General features: G+C 43.3%; 1 protein-coding gene across 2 annotated transcripts in view; it reads left to right on the top strand.

Moving 5' to 3' along the window:
• LOC147886935 (protein ENHANCED DISEASE RESISTANCE 2-like) overlaps window positions 1-23,599 on the top strand; it is a 137,165-nt gene that overhangs the window by 71,571 nt on the left and 41,995 nt on the right. For both annotated transcript variants that reach the window (XM_087394851.1, XM_087394849.1), the window contains exons 14-18: window positions 6,962-7,182; window positions 7,264-7,309; window positions 10,038-10,198; window positions 10,282-10,383; window positions 12,420-12,464. In XM_087394851.1, coding sequence (XP_087250977.1) covers window positions 6,962-7,182; window positions 7,264-7,309; window positions 10,038-10,198; window positions 10,282-10,383; window positions 12,420-12,464 — 575 coding nt within the window. The remainder of the gene's footprint in view (window positions 1-6,961; window positions 7,183-7,263; window positions 7,310-10,037; window positions 10,199-10,281; window positions 10,384-12,419; window positions 12,465-23,599) is intronic.

Genomic DNA, 23,599 nt, shown 5'->3' with positions numbered 1-23,599 from the left:
ATTCTGCTATGTGATGACCTAGCTTTTTGTAGTAGTGACAAAAACCCTTCTTTTTGGGCTTACTTGCATCATTTTTAGCCTTTTGTGAAGGCTGTCCTGACCCACTGGAAGGCTGATTTACTGATGTCTTTGCCTGTCCCTTTGTTTTTGATTTAAATTTTGAGAGCATGGCTTGTTCACCTGCACATGAAGCCAAATTTTTCCTGGTCTGCTCTTCCTGAAGCAGAAGTCCTATCAACTCATGAAAAGTGAGAGGATTTGCACCCCCCCTCAATGATAAGTTCAGCGAAGTGTGAAAGCTGAGATAAGACTCAGGAAGAGAATTCAGAGTGGTTGTAATCATCTCTGAATCAGGAATAATTTCATTTATGTTTAACAATTGCTCTCTGAGATCCTGTAGCTTTGTGAGGTGGACTAACATGGAGTCACCCTCCTCCATATGCGTATTGCTCAACTCTCTTTTCAAGAAAGATACCCTTGCATCATTCCGTGCCTCATACATGCTTTCCAAGATATCCCACGCTGCCCTGGAGGTCTTACACGACCGGATATGCGGAATGATAGATCTTTTCACTGAAAGAGAGATGCATGACAAAGCTAAGGCATCCCGTGAATCCCATCTCTTCTGCTCTGGAGTATTGACTGTAGCTGCACCAACAACTTGTCTTGCAGCTGCACCTTGTGCATGACCTTTTCCACCTCCTTGCTGAGGAGGGGTAGCAGGTGCAATATCTGCTGGTCGGATCTCATCCCTATTGACATAATCCCATAAATTTCGAGAAATCAGAATATTACGTATCATGAAACTCCAGAGGGAGTAGTTGGTACCATCCAACTTGTCTTCTTGTGAAAGACCACCAAACTGGAACTCATTCTGATTTTGATGGGCCATTTCTTAGAAAAAGATTGAAGCAGATACAAAGCTGAATTCCCTTACTGGGAATGAAATGCACAACTCCCAAAAAACACAGCCAAGCAAGGGCTGTAAATGCAACTTAGATTTCTGTACTTGCACTGTAAGAAATCTGTCCAAGCATCAAAAACTCTCCAAAATCTGCCAAAAGTGCTTCAAACACTCCAAGAAAGGCAGTATGAACTGAATACTCCAAAAAATGCTTTCCCAACACAAAAGCCCCAAAATAGGCCTGAAATTGCAACCGGAAAGGGGCAAATTGAACAAAAGCCCCAACTATTGCAAGAATTGCGCTCTGTCTGCAAAAGCCCCAAATTTTACTACAAAATTGCAGTGTAATCACAAAATCCCCAAATTTCTTCAAGAAATTGTACTGCAGAACTGAAAGCCCCAAATTTCGTGCTTGAAATTAAGTAACTGTGAACCTGCAGATGAAGGAAATCCTGTACGGATCTGCAGGTACAAATATGCCTCTCGTGCGGATGTACGACAAAGTACTGATGATGCAGAACCGTACGGTGATGACAAGGTGTACGAAATGAGGAACCTGTACGGAAACAGGTACAACTACCTGTTGTACAGTGTGTACACGCAAGTACACCGATAGCAGGTACTGCAGGTACAACTACGTACGGAAGGTGTCGCAAGTACGGTTGCAACAGGTACGGAACGCATGTACGATGACAAGTACAATACACGCTGTATGACAGGTACAATACACGCTGTATTGCGTTGTACGGCGAAACTGTACGGCGTATCTGTACGGCGAATCTGTACGGGGAGAAACGACGTAGGTACGGCGATCTGTACGGTGCTGTATGGAAACTGTACGTCAGCTGTACGGCGCTGCACAAAAACTGTACGGAGGCTTTACGGGAGCTGTACGGAGGCAGTACAGAGACTGTACGGCACTATACGTTGGGATTCCGTACAGTCGTACGGACTGTACGGACGAGTTTATGCAGGCTGAAGCTTGAGGCAAAGGGCTGGCACTGAAGGGAGCAGGGAGCCCGAAGCTCTTGAACCTGCTCTGATACCAAATGTGAGTAGAGAGTGAGTGAGAGAGAGCAAGAGAGAGTGTGAGAGCTGGAAGCTTGGAAGCTAAAAGCTTAGTTGCAATAGAAGAGTGTGAGAGTACCACACACTGAAGGAAAGATAAGGTTTCGTCCTAGTGACAAAACCTTAGTAGTCACTAACCATAGTTAGTGAACTAACTGCGGTTAGGGGGAAAAACCTCTTAAAGAGGGAAAAGTGCCCCTAACTAGCTTATTATATTACATTGGTCATTGCTGAATTATATCTATAATTCTAACAGGGGCTGCCACATGGGCAGCACATGGGCTGCCTTGTGGGCAGCACAGAGAGAGAGGACAAGTACTTGGCAAAGGAGATCCACCATGGATGGCAGATATGACAGAGAAGGGCCTAGATGCTGCCCAAACATGAAGATGACTGATGTGCACAGGGAAACCAATTCAGCAAAGTTTATGGGACCCTATGGGCAGGCTTGGGGCTAAGAACGAAGGATGGAACTGCCTGGGTCAGTGGCTGGATGCCATGTGGCCAAGCAGGCCAGAAAAAGACCAAAGAGAGCCCAAAGGGGCATTTACAAGCCCCCAAACCCTCCAGTCGGTTGGCAGGCTGCTGAGGCGGTTGGTAGGGGGCAACAAGTCGGCCAGTAGGGGGTGGACTTCAGCCCTATAAAAGGGGGCCCTAGGGGCCTCATTCATCATCACTTGAAGCAGCAAAACCAAGAGCAGGAAGGAGCAGCGGAGGATCATCCTTGGGCCTATACATAGGAGGTGAAGGAGACCTACAAATCTAGCCACATGTTGGGGGGGGGGAACTTAGCTCAAGGTACTGCCCGCCTAGGCTGGCTTTCCAGACAGCAAGTTGGAAGGGATCCTTTGGACAGAGAGTCTACATAAGCTCAGTGGAGCACGTGGGCTCAGAGATCTAGAGGTGCCAGGCATAGAGAACATTTTGGTATTGTATTGTGTCCAGTTTGTGGACGGACGGAAATATATAAGTGGCTTGCACACACATGAATGGTTGTGAAGTACACACATGTTGATGAAGCTTGATTCCATAGTGAAACACTTCCGCATGTAATTCCTGGGCCCATCTATCAGTCTTCTGCTGTGGGGTACCCTTTGGCAGAATTTCATTTTCTAATATGGTATCAGAGCCCTGATGGAAGTTCTCGCTATATGAGGTGAAACATAATAAGAATGAGTCCCTTTTGGACTACATTGCTAGGATCAAAACCTCAATTGGCAAGGACCTTGCTGAAGGACGACCTAAAGGATAGGCTCGAGTTTAGGCAAGCACTTGAAGGATTGTATTCAGGTGGGAGGATGAGATTCAGATAGGTGTACGGCACTCTAAAACTCCTTATTTGTTTCAGTTCATTATCATGGCCAATAGATATCAGATCCCAAATTTTGATGACATGCAAGTTCGATGGAACCAATTACCCGTTGTGGAAAATGAAGGTTCGGATCCACTTGGTTAAGGGGATAGCGACGGGGGATGGAGCTGATACCCGAGGCCACCGGTGACTACTTCAGCCACGTCAACGGTGCTGACGCCAATAGACCCTATATTAGTGAGAGCATGGTAGATCCGGGATGCGGAAGCCTTGCTATCATTGTGGGTATGACGGCGGATGCAATGCTTCTGCACATATAGATGGAGGCTTGGAGGACATTGAGGGATATATATGAGCTTGACAATGAGGCGAGAATCTTAGACCTCGAGACAGAGCTGTATGGCATGAGGATGGATGAAGGGGAATCGGTATAGGAACACATCACCAAGATGAAGGTGGTGCGGGATCAGCTGGCGGCAGTTGGTCAAAGGACGAGCTCGAACGGGATGGCAAGGTTGTTGCTGGGAATGCTCCCCCATAGCTATAGTTTTGAGGAGCTGGTTTCATTGCTGCTGTAGCAAGAAGCTCGGGAAAAGAAGTACGATGGTACAGATAAGGATGACAAGGCCCTAATAGCTCAAGACAGGAGCAAAGGCAAGGGCAAGGGTAAGCCTGGTAAAGGCAAGCCCAAATCTGATGATGGAGTGGACTCTTCGGATGAAGACAACGAGAAAAAGAGAAAGAAAGAGAAGTAGTGCTTCTACTACGATGAGCTAGGACATTTTGTGAAAGATTGCAAAAAGAAGAAGGCTGATAAGAAGAAGAAGGGTGCCAGCTCAGAGTCAAATGGGTCAACTCAGTTGGTGACAGAGGTACTTTTTGTAGTGGCAACTCCGAGTGTTGCTGAGATTAGGTACATGGACCCTGTTGTTACTGTTAGAATGTTAGACATTGAGAATTCGACAGGAGAGGAGTTAGGATCTTTTGTGAAGGTGATGGACAATGATGAGTGCCTTGAGTCATCTGGGTGCTTGACTGGTGTTATTGGAGCAATGGGGGATTCTTTGACAGGGCCTGAGGACTTAAGGTCAGACGGAGGCCGTGACTTAGAGGGGGACAGCAACACAAAACCACAGTTGGAGCTTGACTCTCTGGGTAATGTGGATTTATGCTTGGGATATGATGTCTTTGGTATCTTGTTTGGTTGCAGACCTAGCCAGACGAAGGATGGGTTGAAACAGCCAGGCTGTTCACCCATCATGAGGGGGACAATTGGAGGATGCAGGTACCTTGAGTTTGAAGGCGGGTTCATGACTGGTGGTCATGCCATCAGGTGCTGCCAAAAATGGACCTATATACAAGACTGGTGTGCGAAAGCAGAATCGGACATGGTAGAGCAGGAGCGAGTGATTGAAAAGCCAGGAGAAGACTCTATGCCGATACCAGAGTATTCCAGAGGGCTACGACATGAGAGCTATTGAAGCATCTTCATTGTGAGGAGTGCATCAATAGGGTGGACCATAGATTTGTAATAGCTATAGAGTAGTAAATGACCTTACGACACATCATTTTGTATGATTTATCTCTCATAATGCAGCCATCTTTGGATGCCAGCTCATCTTCTATCAGGGATCTAATCCATGTACCTTTAGACTAAAGCTTTTGGACATACTTGTGCAGTTTTAAGTCTCGTTTACTTTGGCAATTGTAGAACTTTTTGATTCATGACATGCGTGATGTGTGACAGTACATCAACTTTTCATCTTTAATATTGAATGTGCATTGGAAACTCTCGGATGATTTTCCCATGCACCTTGGTAGTCATGCTTCTTCAAAAACGTCCCATAGTATGTCATCAATGTTTGCACAAACATTTTGACCTATAGATATTATTTGCATGCCTTCAAAGCAGGACAATGATATATAACTATTTTAATGTGTAGGCTAATTTCTACAGGAAGGTCAAACTTTCTTGCTTTCAAAGGTGATTAGCCTTTCCTCTTGGATTGGAACTTCTTTAAATGTAGCATCACTTATCTCCATAGCTAGAAAGGATGGTTGGTTAGAATCATCTATTCCCTCAACAGATCACTAATCCATATTTTCTACATTGCATTAAAGTTTTTCTTGTTGGTCCCCTTGCTAGGTTTATGGAGATGCTAGGCTTGATTGTATTCTTGAAGTTCTATATCCAGAGGGGGGCATGTTCTCTCACCCTGTGCATCTAGCAGTAACCAAGACGTGAATGATTGATTGTCAGGGTAATATGTGGAGGAAAATCTGTTATTCTGAGGAGACACCATGCATTGTATTAAAAGACAATTGTGAGATTGTGACTGCACACGTTATCCAGTTGAACTTTTGATTGAGATTCCTTTTTTGCAATATTGTAGTAATTTCACGCCAGTGTCTTTTTTGGCATTGCAATGCTATCCCTCTCTATAATTTCACAGGTACATCAATGACCTGTTAGCTCAAATTAATGCATCCATAAGATAGTATTTATGATGTTTTCCTCATTTTAGATTAAGTATCATTTTGAAATCAGTTATTAGATATTCCTGCCAGTTCAAACGCATGCAACTACAAGAGAAGTCATAATGTCAGCTGCACCTCTTACCAGAATTTGTGATCACAAAGGGAAAGAAATACATTGCATTTGCATCATCAGCAAAAATGATGGGAGAATTCAGGAATAGGCAAGGAGAGTTTAAGGACCACATTATTACTGCATCGTTGGCTAAATCGAATTTGAATAAAACTCTTTACAGGTTGGATTGATTTCCAGATCGGTGCATTAATGTGCGTCACACTTTACTCACTTGGAACTGGAAGGTTTAGTGGGTTTCAAGATTTTGGATGTTGTGACCAGTTGGGTTAACGTAATTGGTCGGGATGTTCTTTTTCATTGCAAGGCTTTCTTTTCAATACTTTGGGGCTATTGGGCCATTTATGCTCCTCCGTACCACCAAGGGTAACGTGATGGTATCAGTAAAAAGTAGTTTTCATCATCAGCAAAATGATGGGAGACTTTAAGGAATAGGCAAGGATAGTTTAAGGACCACATTATTAGTGCATCATTGGGTAAATTGAATTAGAATAAATCGCTGGATTGATTTCCAGATCGGTGCTTTTATGTGCATCACACTTCACAATTTACTCACTTGGAACTGGAAGGTTTAGTGGGTTTCAAGATTTTGGATGCTGTGACCAGTTGTGTTAATGTAATTGATGGGGATGTTCTATTTCATTGCAAGGCTTCCCTTTTCTATACTTTGGGGTTGTTGGGCCCTTCTATGCTCCTCCATACCACCAGGGTAATGTGATGGTATCAGCCCTGACCTAGTGAAAAGTGTTTATCTTCTCTGCATGTATGATTTTGGCTAGATATTTAATGCAGGGGGCTTCTCTGTAGACAGGTGGATATTTTTTTCTTATTAAAATTAAATTTGCAACATGGCTTCTTTAGTCTCATTTTGTGCTGGTATTCTTTGGCCAAATGTGCATGTTATCTAAGAAAGGTCGAAACAGCTTGAGATAGGCCTAACTTCAAATTTGGTGACGAGGATAATCTAATGAGAAATCTGCATGGCTGGACATATAGTTCTTATTTCATTTGTTCAACAATTCACGCTCGAAGGAGGAAAATTACTACTTTTTGTTTTATTGGAATTCAGGCTTGCGTGAATGGTTTGCCCAAAATGATGGACACATCATACCTCAATTCACTCAGATAATGAAGATGGACTCGGAACTCACACGTACGAGGAAAGGAAGGATGCGACAACCAGCCACCCAGCCCGTTGCTCCCTTGAGTCAAATGTGTGGGAGCGACAGCCATATGCAAGATTTAGATGAGTCTGATGATGAGGATGATGGGCAAATGATCAATCCAGAGGTGAGATCATGCCTTGTGTAGTGCTGCTTTCTTATTGTGCTAGTTTGTAGTAATGTGGTGACATTAGGCTTCTTTTTGCAGGCATTTTCTGAAAGATCCATCAAGGACAACATGAGTGCATTCTCATGTAAGTATTCAAGACCCTTGCGCACCCTTCTCTCTCTCTCTCTCTCTCTCTCTCTCTCTCTCTCTCTCTCATGCATGCGTGCGTGCGTGTGTGTATACATTTGATGGTTTGCTTTGCTTTTTTCTAATTTATGAGTACTAGCTGTCTTACTTTGGGACAGCTATGAATGTACATTCTTCTTAATGAAAGTTCTTTTACAAAAAAAAGTGTGCGTGTGTGTGTGTGAGACCCAGTTCCGTTGAGCACATCCTGCCCTAGAGCTCCATCTATCATGCCCGTGGATCCCGCTCATTGTTGTGTAGGGCACTCTCTCTCTCCACACTTTTTTTGGTGAAAAGAAGCTATCCCAAAACTTGGAAGCTAAAAGATACATAGCTGGAAAATACATCAAGAGAAAATCTTAGTGTAGGACAAATATACATCATACTCTATATAGCGAGTTTGTAGGCAATCAAAAAGAGATTGCTGCAAAGAGTGGCGAAAGAAAACAAATTTAGCAAAACTAGGGTCACCAGAGACTCTATGGCTCCTATCTTTCCAGAGAGTCCAAATTGCCCAATACCAAACCCAAGAAAAGAACAAGGCAAACTTCGGTCGGTGAGGATAAATCCCAAAAAGCTAGAAAACCTGCAGAAAGTAGTATGAGGAAAGTGTAATCGCAATCTCTGCTGAAGAATGCCGATGAAGCCACATGTGTAAGGGCAATGCCAGGAAATATGAGAAACAGACACTTTGGGTGCCAAGCAACGATGAGCAATACCACGGCATGAGAGCAAGAGTGCATAAGGAAAAACCTTCAATAAAATGCGCCAAGAAAAGATCTGTTGTCGAAGAGGAAGCTTGGAATGCCAAATCTGCCTCAAGCGTTGACGACACCATTTGAGAGGACGAGTCAATCCCCACATTTGATTTGCTTGAGTTGACTCCCAAGGTGGAGGCAATAGACTTTTATATAAAGAAGACATTGTAATGTGAGACAACTTCAAAGGACGAATGGATGAATTTAATGGCAGAAGAGTCCAATCCTAAAGCATGTCTTGAATTGCTAGGGGTGGAACCGGCTGAAAAGAGTGAAGCATACGAGTAATAGCCTGCCATACAAGGCGATAATGCATCCCCGAGCCATATTTTCCAGTAGTCTCTCTCTCTCTCTCTCTCTCATTTCTTTCTCTTGTTTGCTACTTTGTTCTTCTTTCTGGCTTCAAAGTTTTTGTTGTTTGGGTTGCGAATTCAAAACTTAGTAGGCATTGGGTTTACCCAAGAGATTTTGGAATCTTTTGGAACCCAAATGGTGGGTTGTGCTTGGGTACTGATGAAAACATCAATGTAGCTTTGCTTATTGACTTATTTTTTATTTTTATTTTATCATTGATTCATAAGTTTGTTTAAAGTCACCTAGAAACTAAAAACCTTAATTTGTAAGATTGGATATATTCTAGCCTTATGAAGGTATATATAGTTGGTGTGATGACGATTGTAAGAGTGGGATACATATCATCATGGGTCAGCTATGGATCTCATCCCACAGATTCCAAATCAAGGGAGTATGCGAGATTGTAACCACGTGACACCATAGAGATCTTAGGCTCTATACTCTTTGTGAGACACATGAGGTGGAGACCTAGGAGCATGTCAATACAATGCCCTAGGTACTATGAGGCAGAATTACTTTTTCACCAATGGATACATGAATATGAGCAGAAACATCGCTTACCTAGAGCAAAGATGTGCCATACTCCTTGTACTTGAGTTTAGTCGACCCAGGTCTAGAATCATGTGACCAAGGCAAGGCCTCGCTCACGCCCTTAGACAAGTGAATCTCCTGGTAGCTGATGTGTATTTGAGCGGATATGTTCAACAAGTTTTAAGAATGAAGATTAAGTTTTGACAACAATAGTGTTAACAATTTAGAAGTCACAAAGCCTTGAGATTCGAGAATAGTGTTAACAATGTACAAGTCACAAGGCTTCTTAAAGCTTGACACTAGCCTTCTAAGCTTCTCAAAGCTCACAATAAGAATAATAACAGCTCTTCGCTTACAAACCTGAAGAAAATTTCAAAGTAGACTTTCTTTCTTTCTTTCTTTTCTCTCAAACTGAAATGAGATTTTCAAGATTGACATGGCTGTGATACCTTATATTTTCTGTTTTAGACAACTGGATGTTGTCTTGATTTTGCTGCTGTGTTGTGTACCCGAAGGGTTTATCTATACGAAAAAGGCTTCCAAAGCTTAAATCCTCATAGCTGTTCTACTGGTTAATGATTTGTTAGCAAGGGTAAAGCATTCTTTGTATCATAAGTCTAAACCACACACACTCAACTTTCTTCTTGTTTAGCACACAGGCCATGGGTATGATATGGAAAAACCAAGCTTTTAGAAGTAGGGGCGAGGAAAGATTTGCACATTTGGTATGTTGACTTGACAATGTGATGTTTGTCTATCATGGCTTTGTAATACCCGTTTAGATGCCATTTTAGATAGAATATGAAAGTGTTGCATCACTTGAAGAAAATCCCACGTTTCTCATTGAAGCACAATATAAATGTTGAAAGGCTGAAGAGAACTGCTGAAAAATCGTATGTGCTTTTTCTAACTTAACACCCAATCACATTTGATAAGTTGATGTTGGTTTAGATGCATCTGAGTTTTTGACATTTATTTCTTGGCACCAACACTAAGATTGGATTTGGTTCTAAATTGCGATTTGAAGCTTTTTGGTTATTGCAGTGACAACTTCTGCAGAGGAGACAATGGATACCTTGGATGGGTCAGCTTTCCCTAGTACAATAGCTCGTGACGATCATGACAATGCTCGAAATTGCTGGAGCATTCCTAATGGAAATAATTTTCGTATTCGGAGCAAACGATTTCCTTTTGATCGTTCGAAGGTTAGTGGTGTTAATGGATCTCCTTGATTACTCTAACTTTTCTTTTTATTCATTTTAAGCATGCATGATGAAATTGAACACAGATGCCAGCGGGAGAAACTTTGCTGCAATTAGTGTCAGTAGACTGGTTCAAAGACAATAAGCGAATGGATCATCTTGCTCGGCGCAAAGGATGTGCTGCACAGGTAACGATTTTGGGGTGGGATTCAGCAGTGATATACAGACATGTGCACACTTGTGCAAGGCCGTGTTGCACTGCGTGTATGCGTGTATGGACGTATGTATTATGCATGTAGGTTTGTGTGCAACACAACTTGTGGGAGCAGATGGTTATGAGGCAAGATACATCTAAATACAACTGTTTTTGTTCCGAGGGAACCCTTTTTCCTTCTCTAGCTTTTAGGTTCTAGAGGTAAAATACTTACTAGGAAGTTGAATGAACAGAGATGCTATCCACAGATAATTGCCCTCAAATTTCTGCATGAGGCATAAATGACCTAGTTGGTCTTGAGGATTCGCATAAGAAGGGCAGAGGCCAGTACTGGGTGGCTGTCTCACATACAATTTTTTGGGACACTGACGTTAGGAATTGACAGCGCATGTTGGTATAATCCTGCAGTCCTTTGCCTTCTTTTCCATATCTCCACTCCTTGCCCCTATATAATTTATACTTCTCTAAAAAGGCTTATAGTTTTGATGCACCTACAAAAAGGCTTATAGTTTTGATGCAGTTTTAGGTGATAAACTGCATATTTTAACAGATTTGGGATGTAGTTCTTTGTTTTGGGCCTAAAAATCAAGCACAAATCCAATCTTCCCTCGTAAACTAAAATTAAAACTTTAGGGGGTTGGGTTGGGTGTGGGTGTGTGTGGGTGGAGCTCCTGCTGATTTCTCCCTCTCCCATCTACAACCCTGGCATCCCATCCCTTTGGCCTGGCGAATCCCATGCTCATGTGTCATCAAAAGGAGAGGTTTTCTGTCGCACAATATCAGCTGCTCTAGTGCTTGTTGCTGCCCCGATGGCTTTCTCTTCAATGCCTCTTTTGCTTTGCTCTCTGCCCAGTGTATGTATGTTCAGGAGACAGTGACAGTGAGAAAGGTTTGAAGTTTAGAGCTTCGTCTGCAGCGCCCCTCTGTTCATTTTTCCGCTCCTGCAACCTTGTGTTTTTTGGCCCTATTTTCGGCCTTTTCGTGTGCATTTTCTTAAGTGCCCAAATTCATTTATTCATGAAAATACACTGACCTGTGTTTGCCCCCCTGTTTTGGGCTGCTTTGTCTGCGTTGTTCCTGTGCGCAGTTGCTGCTGCTTGCTGCTCTGCATTTTTTTAAAGCGGTCTCTCTGAGTGGTTGTGTGAGGCAATATGGCTGCAGCTTCAATAGACAGCAGGGACAAATCCTCTCAAATTGGTTGTGGGTCCAGATCACCCAGTTCATGCCTCAGATGAAACCAGATTGGTTTTTGATGTGATGCACGAGGGGCTGTAGGATACCAGGAACGATTGGAAAGAGCCTCCGCCTTCTGTGGGCATATCAGTTGAGGTTAATGAGATCGTTGATCCAGTAAGGGTGTATGCAAACAATGCTGTGATCATTTTCTTTCCAGACATGTTGCTTCGGATGTTGGAAATTGGTTGACAAGGACATTGGGGGCTATGTTGTTCAAAAAATCCACTATGCAGATAAGGGCTTCTCAGAATAGACAATGGTATCACCTCATAATATCAGGGACATTTGGATAGCACATGGTTCATATTCTTCACTTCTTGTGTTTCACATAGAGTGCAGAGTCTTAGCTCTTAGCGATATCTTATGCCCTCAACCTCTCACCTCCTTTCAATGTGGAATTGATGAGATGAGGTCTGGAATCAGCCTGTAGCTCTACACGTACAGCATGTGATAGGTGGAGCTACAAGTATCCCTGATGTTTGGACAAAAGCATCCTCAGTCAAGCGGAGGAAATGGTCTCCATAAAAGGACATTTTGGGGTAATGTGATTCTATGGGTCACCCAAATCCTCTAGATGTACACTTACCATAAATTGTCTCTAATGATCTGGTGGATCTTTTTAGATTTATGCCCTTGTTTCTCGTCTTGTAATTATGTCGGCTCCTTGTTCTATGATTGTTGTAACTCTTCATTTGTTTGGGATCTTCCTTTCTTTGACACAAATTCTAAGTTATTGTACATGTTCATCTCATTTCTTTATGTGGTGTGTATTAGGTGGCTGCCGAGAAAGGTCTCTTCACGTTATTGTTCAATTTACAGGTACCAGTGTTTCACAATGCCAATCCTTTATGAAAGGTCCATCCTTATTGATTATTTTCATTTTATAATTATTAGTTTTCCAAGAGTGTGTTATATATGTATTTTTGTTTATGCATATGTCATTAAGAGTAATTTAGCCTTTTTCATTATAATCCATTTCACGAATGGATATTTTGGCATGGCTTTGAGAGGGATTTAATGACAATTCTTTTTTTGAGCAATTAGATACTAAGTTAATTTTAGTTGGAGAGCTTACATGTAATTCAGGTTGAGGTTTTTGGTGACTCAGTTAGGATTCTCTTCATGATCAGCCATCCTGCACCTTATCATAATAGGGCAAGTACATTCTTTATAGCCATGCGGGAAGGGGGGCATGGTAGACATGTTTGATCACATCTGATGTGTACTGTTCGATATTAGTGCGGTACTAAATGAACTAAAAAATCTTCAGCGTACGTCCGATGGTACTTTGATACAACAAAAAAGGCAGATTTTAGAGTTTTAGAGTAGGTAGTCGTACAAGCTTCTAAAACTTGTTGAGACGAGAGATGGAGATGCTTGATGCTTGGTGAGGGAGAGAGATGGGAGGGGAGATTGCTTGAGCCTTGTCACCTGATGGAGATGGAGAGGGGAGACTCAAGAGCCAAGAGGGAGATGCTCAGGGTGAGATCATAGTGAGGGGAGAGGAGGTTGATATCGAGCTTTGCCATTGGGAGGTTCAAAATCAGTTTTACTCACCCTTAGCCAACTATGGATTGGCCTACCCTCTCCTCCAAGTCCCCCTCAACCCCCTCAACTCCTTCAACATCCATCAGGGTTCCGTACTCTACAGTTGCAGCCATGACACCCTCTCCATACGCACGGAATTACCAACAAGAAGGCTCAAAACGGCCCATCCTCGGGCAACAGGATCATATTTTTTATCTGCAGCAGGCAGTGAGAGAGCTACGATTGGAGCTGGCAGAAGTAAAGGCCCGACTTCACATCTTGGAAGGGCCTGGTAAGCAGGGAGTAATTGATGAGGCTGTAAAATCTTGTAAGGATTCCCCCCCTACCCCGTAGCTAGTCTCTACAGTCAAAGATCTTGTTCACACTGAAGTACAAACTGCTAGGAAGGAAGTGTTTGTGGAAGTTGACAACAAAGCAAGTAAGTCTGATATCCAAGCATAGATTAAAGAACACGAAGCTAGATGTGATAATGCGCTGAAGATTAGAATAGGGGGGCTCCCAAAAGATTGGTACAAAGAGGAGGATACATATAGTGAAATATTGACAAAGATCAAATCAAGTTTGCCCAACATCGAATGAGTGAATGATGATGAGCAGGATGATGACGACTCCAGGCCAGCTTCTATTTTGCACTATAGAGCTCATGCAATCCTTACATTGAAGTCAAAAGATATGCGGATCAAGCTTCTTCGACAATCTTACAAGTTGAAGGGCACCAAAGTATGGATAGTAGAGGAGCTTACACAAAATCAACTCAAGATTAAGGCAACTGAATCAGCTAAAGTCAGGGCTGCCAGAAAGGATGGAAAATGGGCCGTTTACCGTGAAGGGGTAGCACTAATCAGAGATTTTAAATCAAAACCAAAAGACTCTCAGTCTTAAACTGATGTATGGCTGTTTACTCTCCAGAATATCATGTAGGTACTCTAAATAATTGGGGTTGCTTTTTGCACTCCTTGGGAGCTGCCATGTGCCCTCCCTAAGGCAGATGTACTAGAGGGTTTCTTGCTGTCCCATAGACCTTTTGGTCTCCAGTGGACGTTAATAGGCTTTCTTTCTTTCTTTCACCCCCACACTTTTTTTTGGGGGGTGAAAACTATGACGAATTATATTACAGAGCCGAAAAAAAGCAGCACAATTACATCATGAGAAAGTCTCACCATTTTACTCACACACACACACACTTTTTTTTAATAGTGAAATCTTATATTTCTTTGTAGGAAACCTCAGAAGAGGTGAAAACCCACCATGAAGTACAAAATTAAAAAGATTACAAGTAGGCACCTGGAAAAGGCCAGAAGGCACGGAAACTTGTAATGGATACCTGACACAGTACGAAAAACTGAACGTAAAACTTGTAATGGATACCTGACACAGTACGGAAAATCTGAACGTAAACCTATACGGAAGCCTGTATGGAGACCTGAAACAGTACGGAAAACATGTACAGGATATCTATACAGAATACTTATACGGAATACCTACACAGAAATCTGTACGGAATACTTGCACGGAATACCTATACGGGAAACTATATGGATGCCCGATACAGTACTAAAGACTGACACACTATGGTCACCTGATAGGGTACGGACACCTGACAGAATACGTACAGGCTGTACGAAAATAGTACGGTGTTTTGACGGGACCTGTAACAAAACAACGAAGATCAAAAAGGGCGAGAAAATCAAAGCAGAGGCAGCACTTGGACTCGTGGGCTGACGCGGGAACCGAAAAAAGACGCAGGAGGTCATGGTAGCTATCACATGGGCTGGGCTTGGGCTGAAGCTCTTGAGCTCTCAGATCACTCAACACACTTTTTAGTGAAATCTTTATATTTTTGTGTGGGAAACCTCAAAAGAGGTAAAAACCCACCAATAAGTACAAGGAAAAAGTTTTTACAAGTAAAACCTCAGAGCAAAAGTCATGAGGTAGCCAAGTAAAATATTACATATTAAGCTGGAGGAGAATCAAACACAGCATCCTCCAGCTTCAAATTGTTGCTCTGTAAAAACTGATGCAGTGATGAAACCACACCATCAATAAAAACAAGCTGTTTTTTGCCCTTATGATTCTTCTTGATATAGGCTGGTACCCGAAATTTTTGAATCAAAGGGTCAAAAACCTATTGTAACATGGGATGGAAAGATCCCAATAAAAAAGGTACGTCTGCATCCCTGACAGAAGTAAACTCTGGCATAGGCATCAAAGGCATAGGAGCTAGCTCAACATCCGTGTCTTCCGATAAAGAAGCTACATCTGATGAAATAGGGTTCCACATTTGAGCTTCATTCGGAGGATCAATTTGAATAAAAGCAGGGTCAGTATCCTGAGAGATAGCATGCATATCATCCTGTAATTTGCCCTCTGCAAGGGTTACATCCATATCCTGAATAGAAGGAAACTGATGGTGCTCAACAAGAGTGCAATCCTGGGCTTCTTCAGCAAGAGGAAGATTTCCCTGTGATTTATCAACCTTCCTGCAGTAGTGCTTCGGAGCAGTAGAGGACTTCACCAAAGAAGCCATAGCAGAAACTGGAGGAGAAGGGAGAGTAACCTTGACAGCTGAAGGAGGAGCAGGTGGTATGGGCCTAGATATGGAAGGGCAAGCACGCACCGATAACATGCAGTGGGGAAAGATGCAAAATGGAGCCTAATGCGCATCAGATGAGCAAATCCCAGATCAAGATCCAACGTAGAATGCAAAGACGAACATCACGGGAGGCTTGCAAGAACTCCTGTCTCTGAATATGGAGAGGCCTTCCCAAAAAAGCTGCAAGAGTTGGAAGATGCTGAAGAAGAGACACAGGCAGCACTTTGAGAGTAATCCAAACCGGACAGTGAGTCAGAAGTGTTGCAGAAGGATCAAAAAGTGGATCCCAGGGCATAACATAAGCAAAGAAACCCGCTCCAGGAACACCAACATCATTGACAAGGCGCTCTACCACCTCAATCAAAGAGCACTGGGCATAGTAAGATCCTTTGCCTAGAAAGACAAAGGAAGAAATACAATCCAGACCCACTGCAACAGCAGCCCAATGACGGAGCTGAGCTGAGGATAAAATCTTGCCCATGAAGTAGAGGCAGACTCCAAATTGTTGAGCCTGTTGAAGACCAGAGACCAAAAGGGTAGAATCCAAGGAGCAAACAAGCGGGAAACTCGATGAAGGAACTTCTGTGACAGAGGCAGAGCATAATTGGCGAAGAAAATCCAGCTGGAGTGAAGAAGAAGGGCCATCAGAACCATCCAGCTTTGCGGATTTGACGAGAGGAGAGGCAGGCAGACCACCATGTTTTCGGCGAAGAAACACACGAGTAGGAGCAGAGGCAAAAGGAGGTGCCGAAGCAGAGAAAACAAAAGAGGGAGGTGGCTGTGCAGGGGACTGTACGGGCTGTACAGTTGACCATACAACAGGGACGAAGGAGTGTACGGGAGGGTCCACAGCGAATGGGGAAAGTACATGAGGCTGTACGGGAGATTGTACGGGCGGCGGTACGGAAGGCAGGCTGAGCAAAGGAGGTACGGAAATCCGTATAGTTGACAGCAGTTGCATGGAAGACGGAGGAGGCAGCAGGGGCGTGGCAGGGGATTGTACGGACGGAATCAGGGAGGAAGACGAGGCTGGCTGTGCAGAGGAGGAGATCTCCATCGCACACACCGCATCTCACCTACACTCAGATCACTCACACACACACACACTACACACTTTTTTTTGGTAAATCCATGATTATATTATCAGCAAAATTTACATGAGGGTCTCAAAATTTGCACACACACTACACACACACACACACACACACACACACACACACACACACACATTTTTTTTGGGGTGTGAAATCTTATATTTCTGTGTGGGAAACCCCAAAAGACGTAAAAACCCACCAATAAGTATAAGGAAAAAAATTTACAAGTAAAGCCTCAGAGCAAAAGTCATGAGGCAGCCAAGTAAAAAGTTACATATCAACCTGGAGGAGGATCAAACACAACATTCTCTAGCTTCAAATTATTGCTTTGTAAAAACTGATGGCACTGCAATGAACTTCTCTTTGAGCGTAGTAAATGCTTTCTTCTGTGAAATACCCCACTAGAAACCACACCATCAATAAAAACAAGCTGTTTTTTGCCCTTGTGATTCTTCTTAATATAGGTAGGCACCCGAAATTTTTGAATCACAGGCTCAAAAACTTGGTGTAACATGGGATGAAAAGAATCTAGTGAAAAGGGCACATTTGCATCCCGCAGAGACACATGCATCATAGGCAAAGGAGCTAGATCAATCTCTGTATCCTTGGACGAAAGAGTTGCATGTGATAAAGCAGGACTCAGCATTTCATCTTCACTTCGAGGATCAACCCGAGAAAAAGCATGTGCAACATTATGTATGATCCCCTCTGCAAGGGGCACATGCATATCTTGAGGAGAAGGAGGCTGATGCTAAACATGAGTCGGATCCTGAACTTCTTCAGGGAAGCCAAGGCAAACAGCCTCATTGAATGGCTTTGAGGGTAATCCAGACCGGACAGTGAGTCAGAAGAGAGGTAGAAGGATCAAGAAGTGGATCCCAGGGCATCACATAAGCAAAGAAACCAGTCCCTTGAATACCAGCACTACTGACAAGTCGCTCCACTACATCAGTCGAAGAGGAGTGGGCATAATAAAAACCTTTGCCCAAAAAGACAAAGGAGGAAAGGCAATCTTGACCCACTGCAACTTCAGCCCAATGACGAAGTTGAGCTACATATTAAACCCTGCCCATAAAGTAGAGACAGACCCCAAATTGCTGAGCCTGTCGAAGACCGGAAACCAGTAGGGTAGAGTCCATAGAATAAACAAGCAGTGAACTGGATGACACACACACATACTTTTTTTTGGGTGAAATCTTTGATTGATTATATCATATGAGTAGCAACCTCAAAACAAGGTGCTACAATTACATCAACTGAAAATTTCAGTATATGCCGAAAAGACCTCATGATCTATGCAGCAGGTTTGCAAGCAATCAAAGAAAGATTGCTGCAGAGAACGCCTAAAAAAGCCAAACAGAGAGAAAGTAGGATCACCAAAGACTTTACAATTCCTATATGTCCATAAAGTCCATAGTGCCCAGTAGCGAACTCTAACGAAGAAAAGATGAAACTCCGGTCTGAATGGATGAAACCCAAATAGCCAGAAGAACTTCCCAAACGGAACAGATGGGAATCTAGCTCGCAGGCGATGTCGAAGTAGATAAAAAAACTCACGAGAGCACAGACAATGCCAAAACAAGTGAGGCACAGTCTCCGAAGAACCAGAATATCTGTGGCAAAGTGCAGGAGCAATGTGTTGATGAGCTAATAGCTGTGCAGATGGAAACACTCCCAAAAGAAAACCTGTTGCCGAAGCGGTACTTTATAGGCTCAAACTTGCTGTAATCTTTTCCTCCACCACTTGGCTTCACTCTGAAACCCAAGGTTGAGGCAGAAGGATTTTATACAATGCAGGTACAGTAATTTGAGATAGCTTGAAAGAACGAGAAGAGGACCCTTGTGTTAGAATTATAGTTATAATTTAGCAATGACCAATGTAATGTAATAAGTAGGTTAGGGGCACTTTTCCCTCACTAAGAGGTTTTTCCCCCTAACCACAGTTAGTTCACTAACTACGGTTAGTGAAGGATAAGGTTTTGTCACTTAGACAAAACCTATCACTCTATTCAGTTGTAACACACTCATCTAATTGCAACTATCGTTTTGAGCTCTCTCTCTCTCTTCTGCTCCTGCTCTCACACTTTGCTCTCTCCCTATTTCCACATTTGGTATCAGAGTGGGTTCTTCGTGCTTTTGCTCTTGCTGCACATTCGCCTCCAGCTCTCATCTTGCAAGCTCTTGTCCTCCAGCCCCAGCTCGTCGTCTGTACAGATCGTCCGTACAATTTGTACGGACTTATTCCGTACAGCCCGTATTGTATCTGCGGAGCCGTACAGCTCGTTGCCCGTACAACTGCAGCGTTGTACAGCATGCAGCTCCATTTCGTACATAGGCGTCGTATAGCCTGCAGCCCCATTACGTACAAAGTATAGCTCGTCGACAGCGCCATCCGTACAATCCGAACAGTTCGTCGTCGCTCGCTGCACAGATCCGTACAAACTGTACCATTTCGTCGCCAGCCGTACAGCCTCCGTACAGATCCGTACAAACGGTCACCACGCCGTACAGGTCCGTACATCCGTACAGGTATACGAATTTTGACCGTACACTTGCCAGCTGCGCCGTTCTGTGTCCGTACACATCTTCATGGAGCAGTCCGTACAACTAGTACGGGACTGCTTCGTTTGCAGGTGTTATGCTAGAGAAGACTCGCTGTGCATGTTATTTTCTTTGCAGGTACATAGAAAGCCATTGTTCGGCAGAGCAGTTTTTTGGGCAGATTTGAGCATATTCTTTGAATTGGGCATTTTGCAAAATTTGGGGCTTTTCTTGGATTTGCCCCAATTTCAACTCAATTTCACCTCAACATTTGGGGCTTTTGCAATGACACTGCAATTTCGTAGTGAAATTTAGGGCTTTTGCAGACAGAGAGCAATTTGTGCAACATTTGGGGCTTTTAGACCATTTGCCCCTTTCTGGTTGCAATCTGAAGCCACAAATTGGGGCTTTTGTGTTGGGAGAGCAATTTTGCAGGTTTCAGTTCACACTACCTTTCTGTGAGTGTTTTGAAGCACTTTTGGCAGGTTTTGGGAGAGATTGGATGCTCTGGCAGATTTCTGACAGAGACATTACAGAGATTTGAGTTGCATTTTTAGCCAATGTTTGGCTGTATTTTTTGGGATTTGTGCACTCCATTCTCAGCAAGGGAATTCAGATTTGCATTTGCTGTACATTGCAGGACTAAGAAAGAAAATCCGAAAGGATATGAAAAAGATAAGCAGCTATGAAACGTTCAGTGCTGCTCATGCAACAACCATTGACATCGAGGATGGCATGACCAACTTAGACACTAGCAGTGATGATAGCAGATCTAGTGCGCAAGATAAGCGCTCAAAAAAGGGCAAATCAAAGTCCACTGCCGAAACATCAAATGAAGATCGTCTAGAGGCCATGACCAGGAAGCTGAAAGAAGACATGATGCAGGCCATGGAACAAAAACTTCACTTGTCTCAGTTGCCAACTCAGACATATCCACGGTGAGAAAATGTCTGGTGCCCACATTGTATGGCCAACCATACAGCCAATGAATGCCCAATCTTGAGGAACAAACTCAACCCATCTGAAGTGGCTCAGACCCCACGCTTATGGTGCCCCATTTGCAATGCTGCAGGGCATGATGTAAATATTTGCTTCTACAATATGAGCGTAGCACAACCCCGGCCCAACAAGACCAACAGCCATCGCAAATCCTCAGACATGGCCCAGCAAAATCAGAATGATTTCAGTTTAAGTGGTCTCTCACAAGAGGATAAGCTGGATGGTACCAACTACTCCCTTTGGAGTTTTATGGTACGCAATATTCTGATTTCTCGTAATTTGTGGGACTATGTAAATGGGGATGAGTTCTGGCCAGCAAATGTGGCACCTAATACCCCTCCCCAACAAGGAGGCGGAGGTCGTGCACAGGGTACAGCTGTAGCACAAGTTATTGGTGCAGCTATACCTACCACTCCAGAGGAGAAGAGATGGGATTCACGTGATGCTTTAGCTTTGTCGTGTATTTCTCTTTCAGTGAAAAGATTCATCATTCCACATATCCGGTCGTGTAAGACCTCAAAGGTAGCATGGGATATTTTGGAGAGGATGGATGCAGCTCGGAATGATGCCAGGGTGTCTTGTTTGAAAAGAGAATTGTCTCATACACATATGGAAGAGGGTGACTCCATGTCAGTGCACGTCACAAAGCTACAGGATTTACGAGAGCAGTTGCTGAATATTGATGAGATCATTCTTGATTCAGAGATGATTACCACTACTTTGAATTCTCTTCTTGAGTCTTATCTCAGCTTTCATACCTCGCTGAATTTGTCGTTGAGGGGGGGTGCAAATCCTCCCAATTTTCATGAGTTGATAGGACTTCTGTTGCAGGAAGAGTAGACCAGGAAAAACATGGCTTCACGAGCAGGTGAACATGCCATGCTTTCAAAATTCAAGCCTAAAGTAAAGGGACAGGCAAAGACTTCAGCAAATCAGCCTTCCAGTGGTTCTGGACAGCCTTCTGAAAAGGCTAAGGGTGATGCAGGTAAGCCCAAGATGAAGGGAATATGTCATTACTGCAAAAAGCCAGGTCACTACATTGGAGAATGCAAGAAAAGGCTTGCAAAAGAAAAGAAAAACAGCTCCGGTATGGCTGTCTCAGATTCAGCTCCTCATGCATCTGACAATGAGCAAGCTACAGCCAACTTTGTGGAGCACGACTATGCCTTCTTGTCTTGCATTTCAGACTCTCAGTTGGCTGCTCGGGATAGTGCAGCCACTTGTAATGATGACACTTATGCTTTTCTGACATGCAGTTATGATTCTTCCAAGGATGCATCAGCTTTCAGTGTCGATGAGACACAAAATACATGGTATTTTGACAGCGTTGCCTCAAAGCATATCACTTCCAGGAAGTGTCTCTTCACATCTCTGCATCAACCACCTGTTGGTAAAAAGGTCACATGTGCCAACAACTCCTCCTATTCAGTCCGTGGTACGGGAGAGTTGAACTTACCGCCGTTGATGGCTCAACATTCAGAATTTCTGATGTCTTGTATGTGCCTAGTATCACAAAAAATCTACTTTCAGTGTCCACTCTTAATAGAGCTGGATTTCAGGTCATTTTTGAAGATGACAAGTGTGCAGTCCATGACAGAGAGCATGACTATGCCTTGAGATTGTCTGGCACTTTGTTACGTGGTCTTTTTCAGCTTGACATGTATGAGAAAAGATCACCACATGCTCTTGCAGTTTCCACTCCTACTGCTGCTATGCAGAATGCGGAGTTATGGCATGCCAGATATGGACACATGCATTATGGCAGCTTGATGACGCTTCAAAAACATGCCATGGTTGGTGCATTGCCTCCTCTTAAAACACCTCCTCCACATGCCTGTGAAGGGTGCATTCTTGGTAAAATGCACAGATCTCCTTTTAAAAAGGATGGATCAGTAAAAGCTGTTCGAAAATTACAGCTTATCCATAGTGATGTCTGTGGTCCCATGAGGACTCCATCATTGGGTGGTCATCTTTACTTTGTCACTTTTATAGATGACTACTCCAACTACACTTAGGTTTATGGGCTGAAACGCAAATCAGAAGTGTTTATGGTTTTCAAACACTTTGCAGCCATAGTTGAGAATGAATCCAGACTCAAGATACAGGCATTACGCACATATAGAGGAGGGAAGTACTTGTCTGCAGCTTTTGATGTTTTTTTGAAAGACAAAGGCATTGTACATCAGTACCGTGAGGCTAACTCCTCAGCAAAATGGCAAAGCTGAGAGGAAAAATCGTACTCTTATGGAGATGGATAGATGTATGCTAAAAAGCAAAAAATTGCCTCACAAATTTTGGCTTGAAGGTCTCATGTGTGCCAATTATGTTTTGAATTGGGCACCCACAAAATCTTTGAAGACCAAGACTCCCTATGAAGTTTGGCAAGGGAGAAAGCCTTCTGTGGATCATTTCCGTGTCTTTGGATGCCTTGCATATGCTCATGTGCCCGTTGAGTTTCGGCATAAGTTGTCTGATAAGGCAATCAAATGCATTTTTGTTGGGTACAGTGCAGAGAGCAAGGGCTACCGTCTCTACAATCTTGTCACACGCAAGATTATTGTCAGTAGAGATGTAATATTTTCAGAAAATTCAGCTCACACTCAAGCTGAATTTGATTTGCCTTCTTCTTCCGATGATGTCTTTGAGGGGTTACTACCCATTGCCTTGGGTTCCCCTGCTGATATATCTGATGCAAATCAGAATTTTCAGATACCTCCACATGCTCCGATTCAGCTACAAGATGTCTTACCACCGCCACAAGCAGTGGAAGAGGTTGTTTAGCAAGAAATTGCAGATATACATGCAGCAAAAACAGTCCCAAATTGGCTGTTACAAACTCTCAGGGAGAGTAAAATTGATGCTCCATAACCTGGCAGAACTCGGAGTGCTGTAAGGCATGGGGGAGGTGCTCTTTCAGTTGAATCAGCTTATGTAGGTACTCTTCTTGATGAGGAGGAACCTGAGACATTTGAAGAGGCACATGATAATGTGCATTGGATGAATGCCATGCACGATGAGTTGCATTCCATTCAGAAAAATCAGACATGGGAAGTTGTCGATTTGCCACCAGGTAAACATGCCATACGTACATGGTGGGTTTTCAAAGTTAAAAGAAAGCCAGATGGCACCATTGACAGGTACAAAGCAAGGCTCGTCGCAAAAGGATATGCTCAGAAAAA

The sequence above is a fragment of the Dipteris shenzhenensis genome, chromosome 23 (assembly GCF_047967505.1).
Source record: "Dipteris shenzhenensis isolate YYH24624 ecotype China chromosome 23, Dip_SZ_1.0, whole genome shotgun sequence".
NCBI lineage: Eukaryota > Viridiplantae > Streptophyta > Polypodiopsida > Gleicheniales > Dipteridaceae > Dipteris > Dipteris shenzhenensis.
This window is presented reverse-complemented; position numbering and strand designations above follow the sequence as displayed.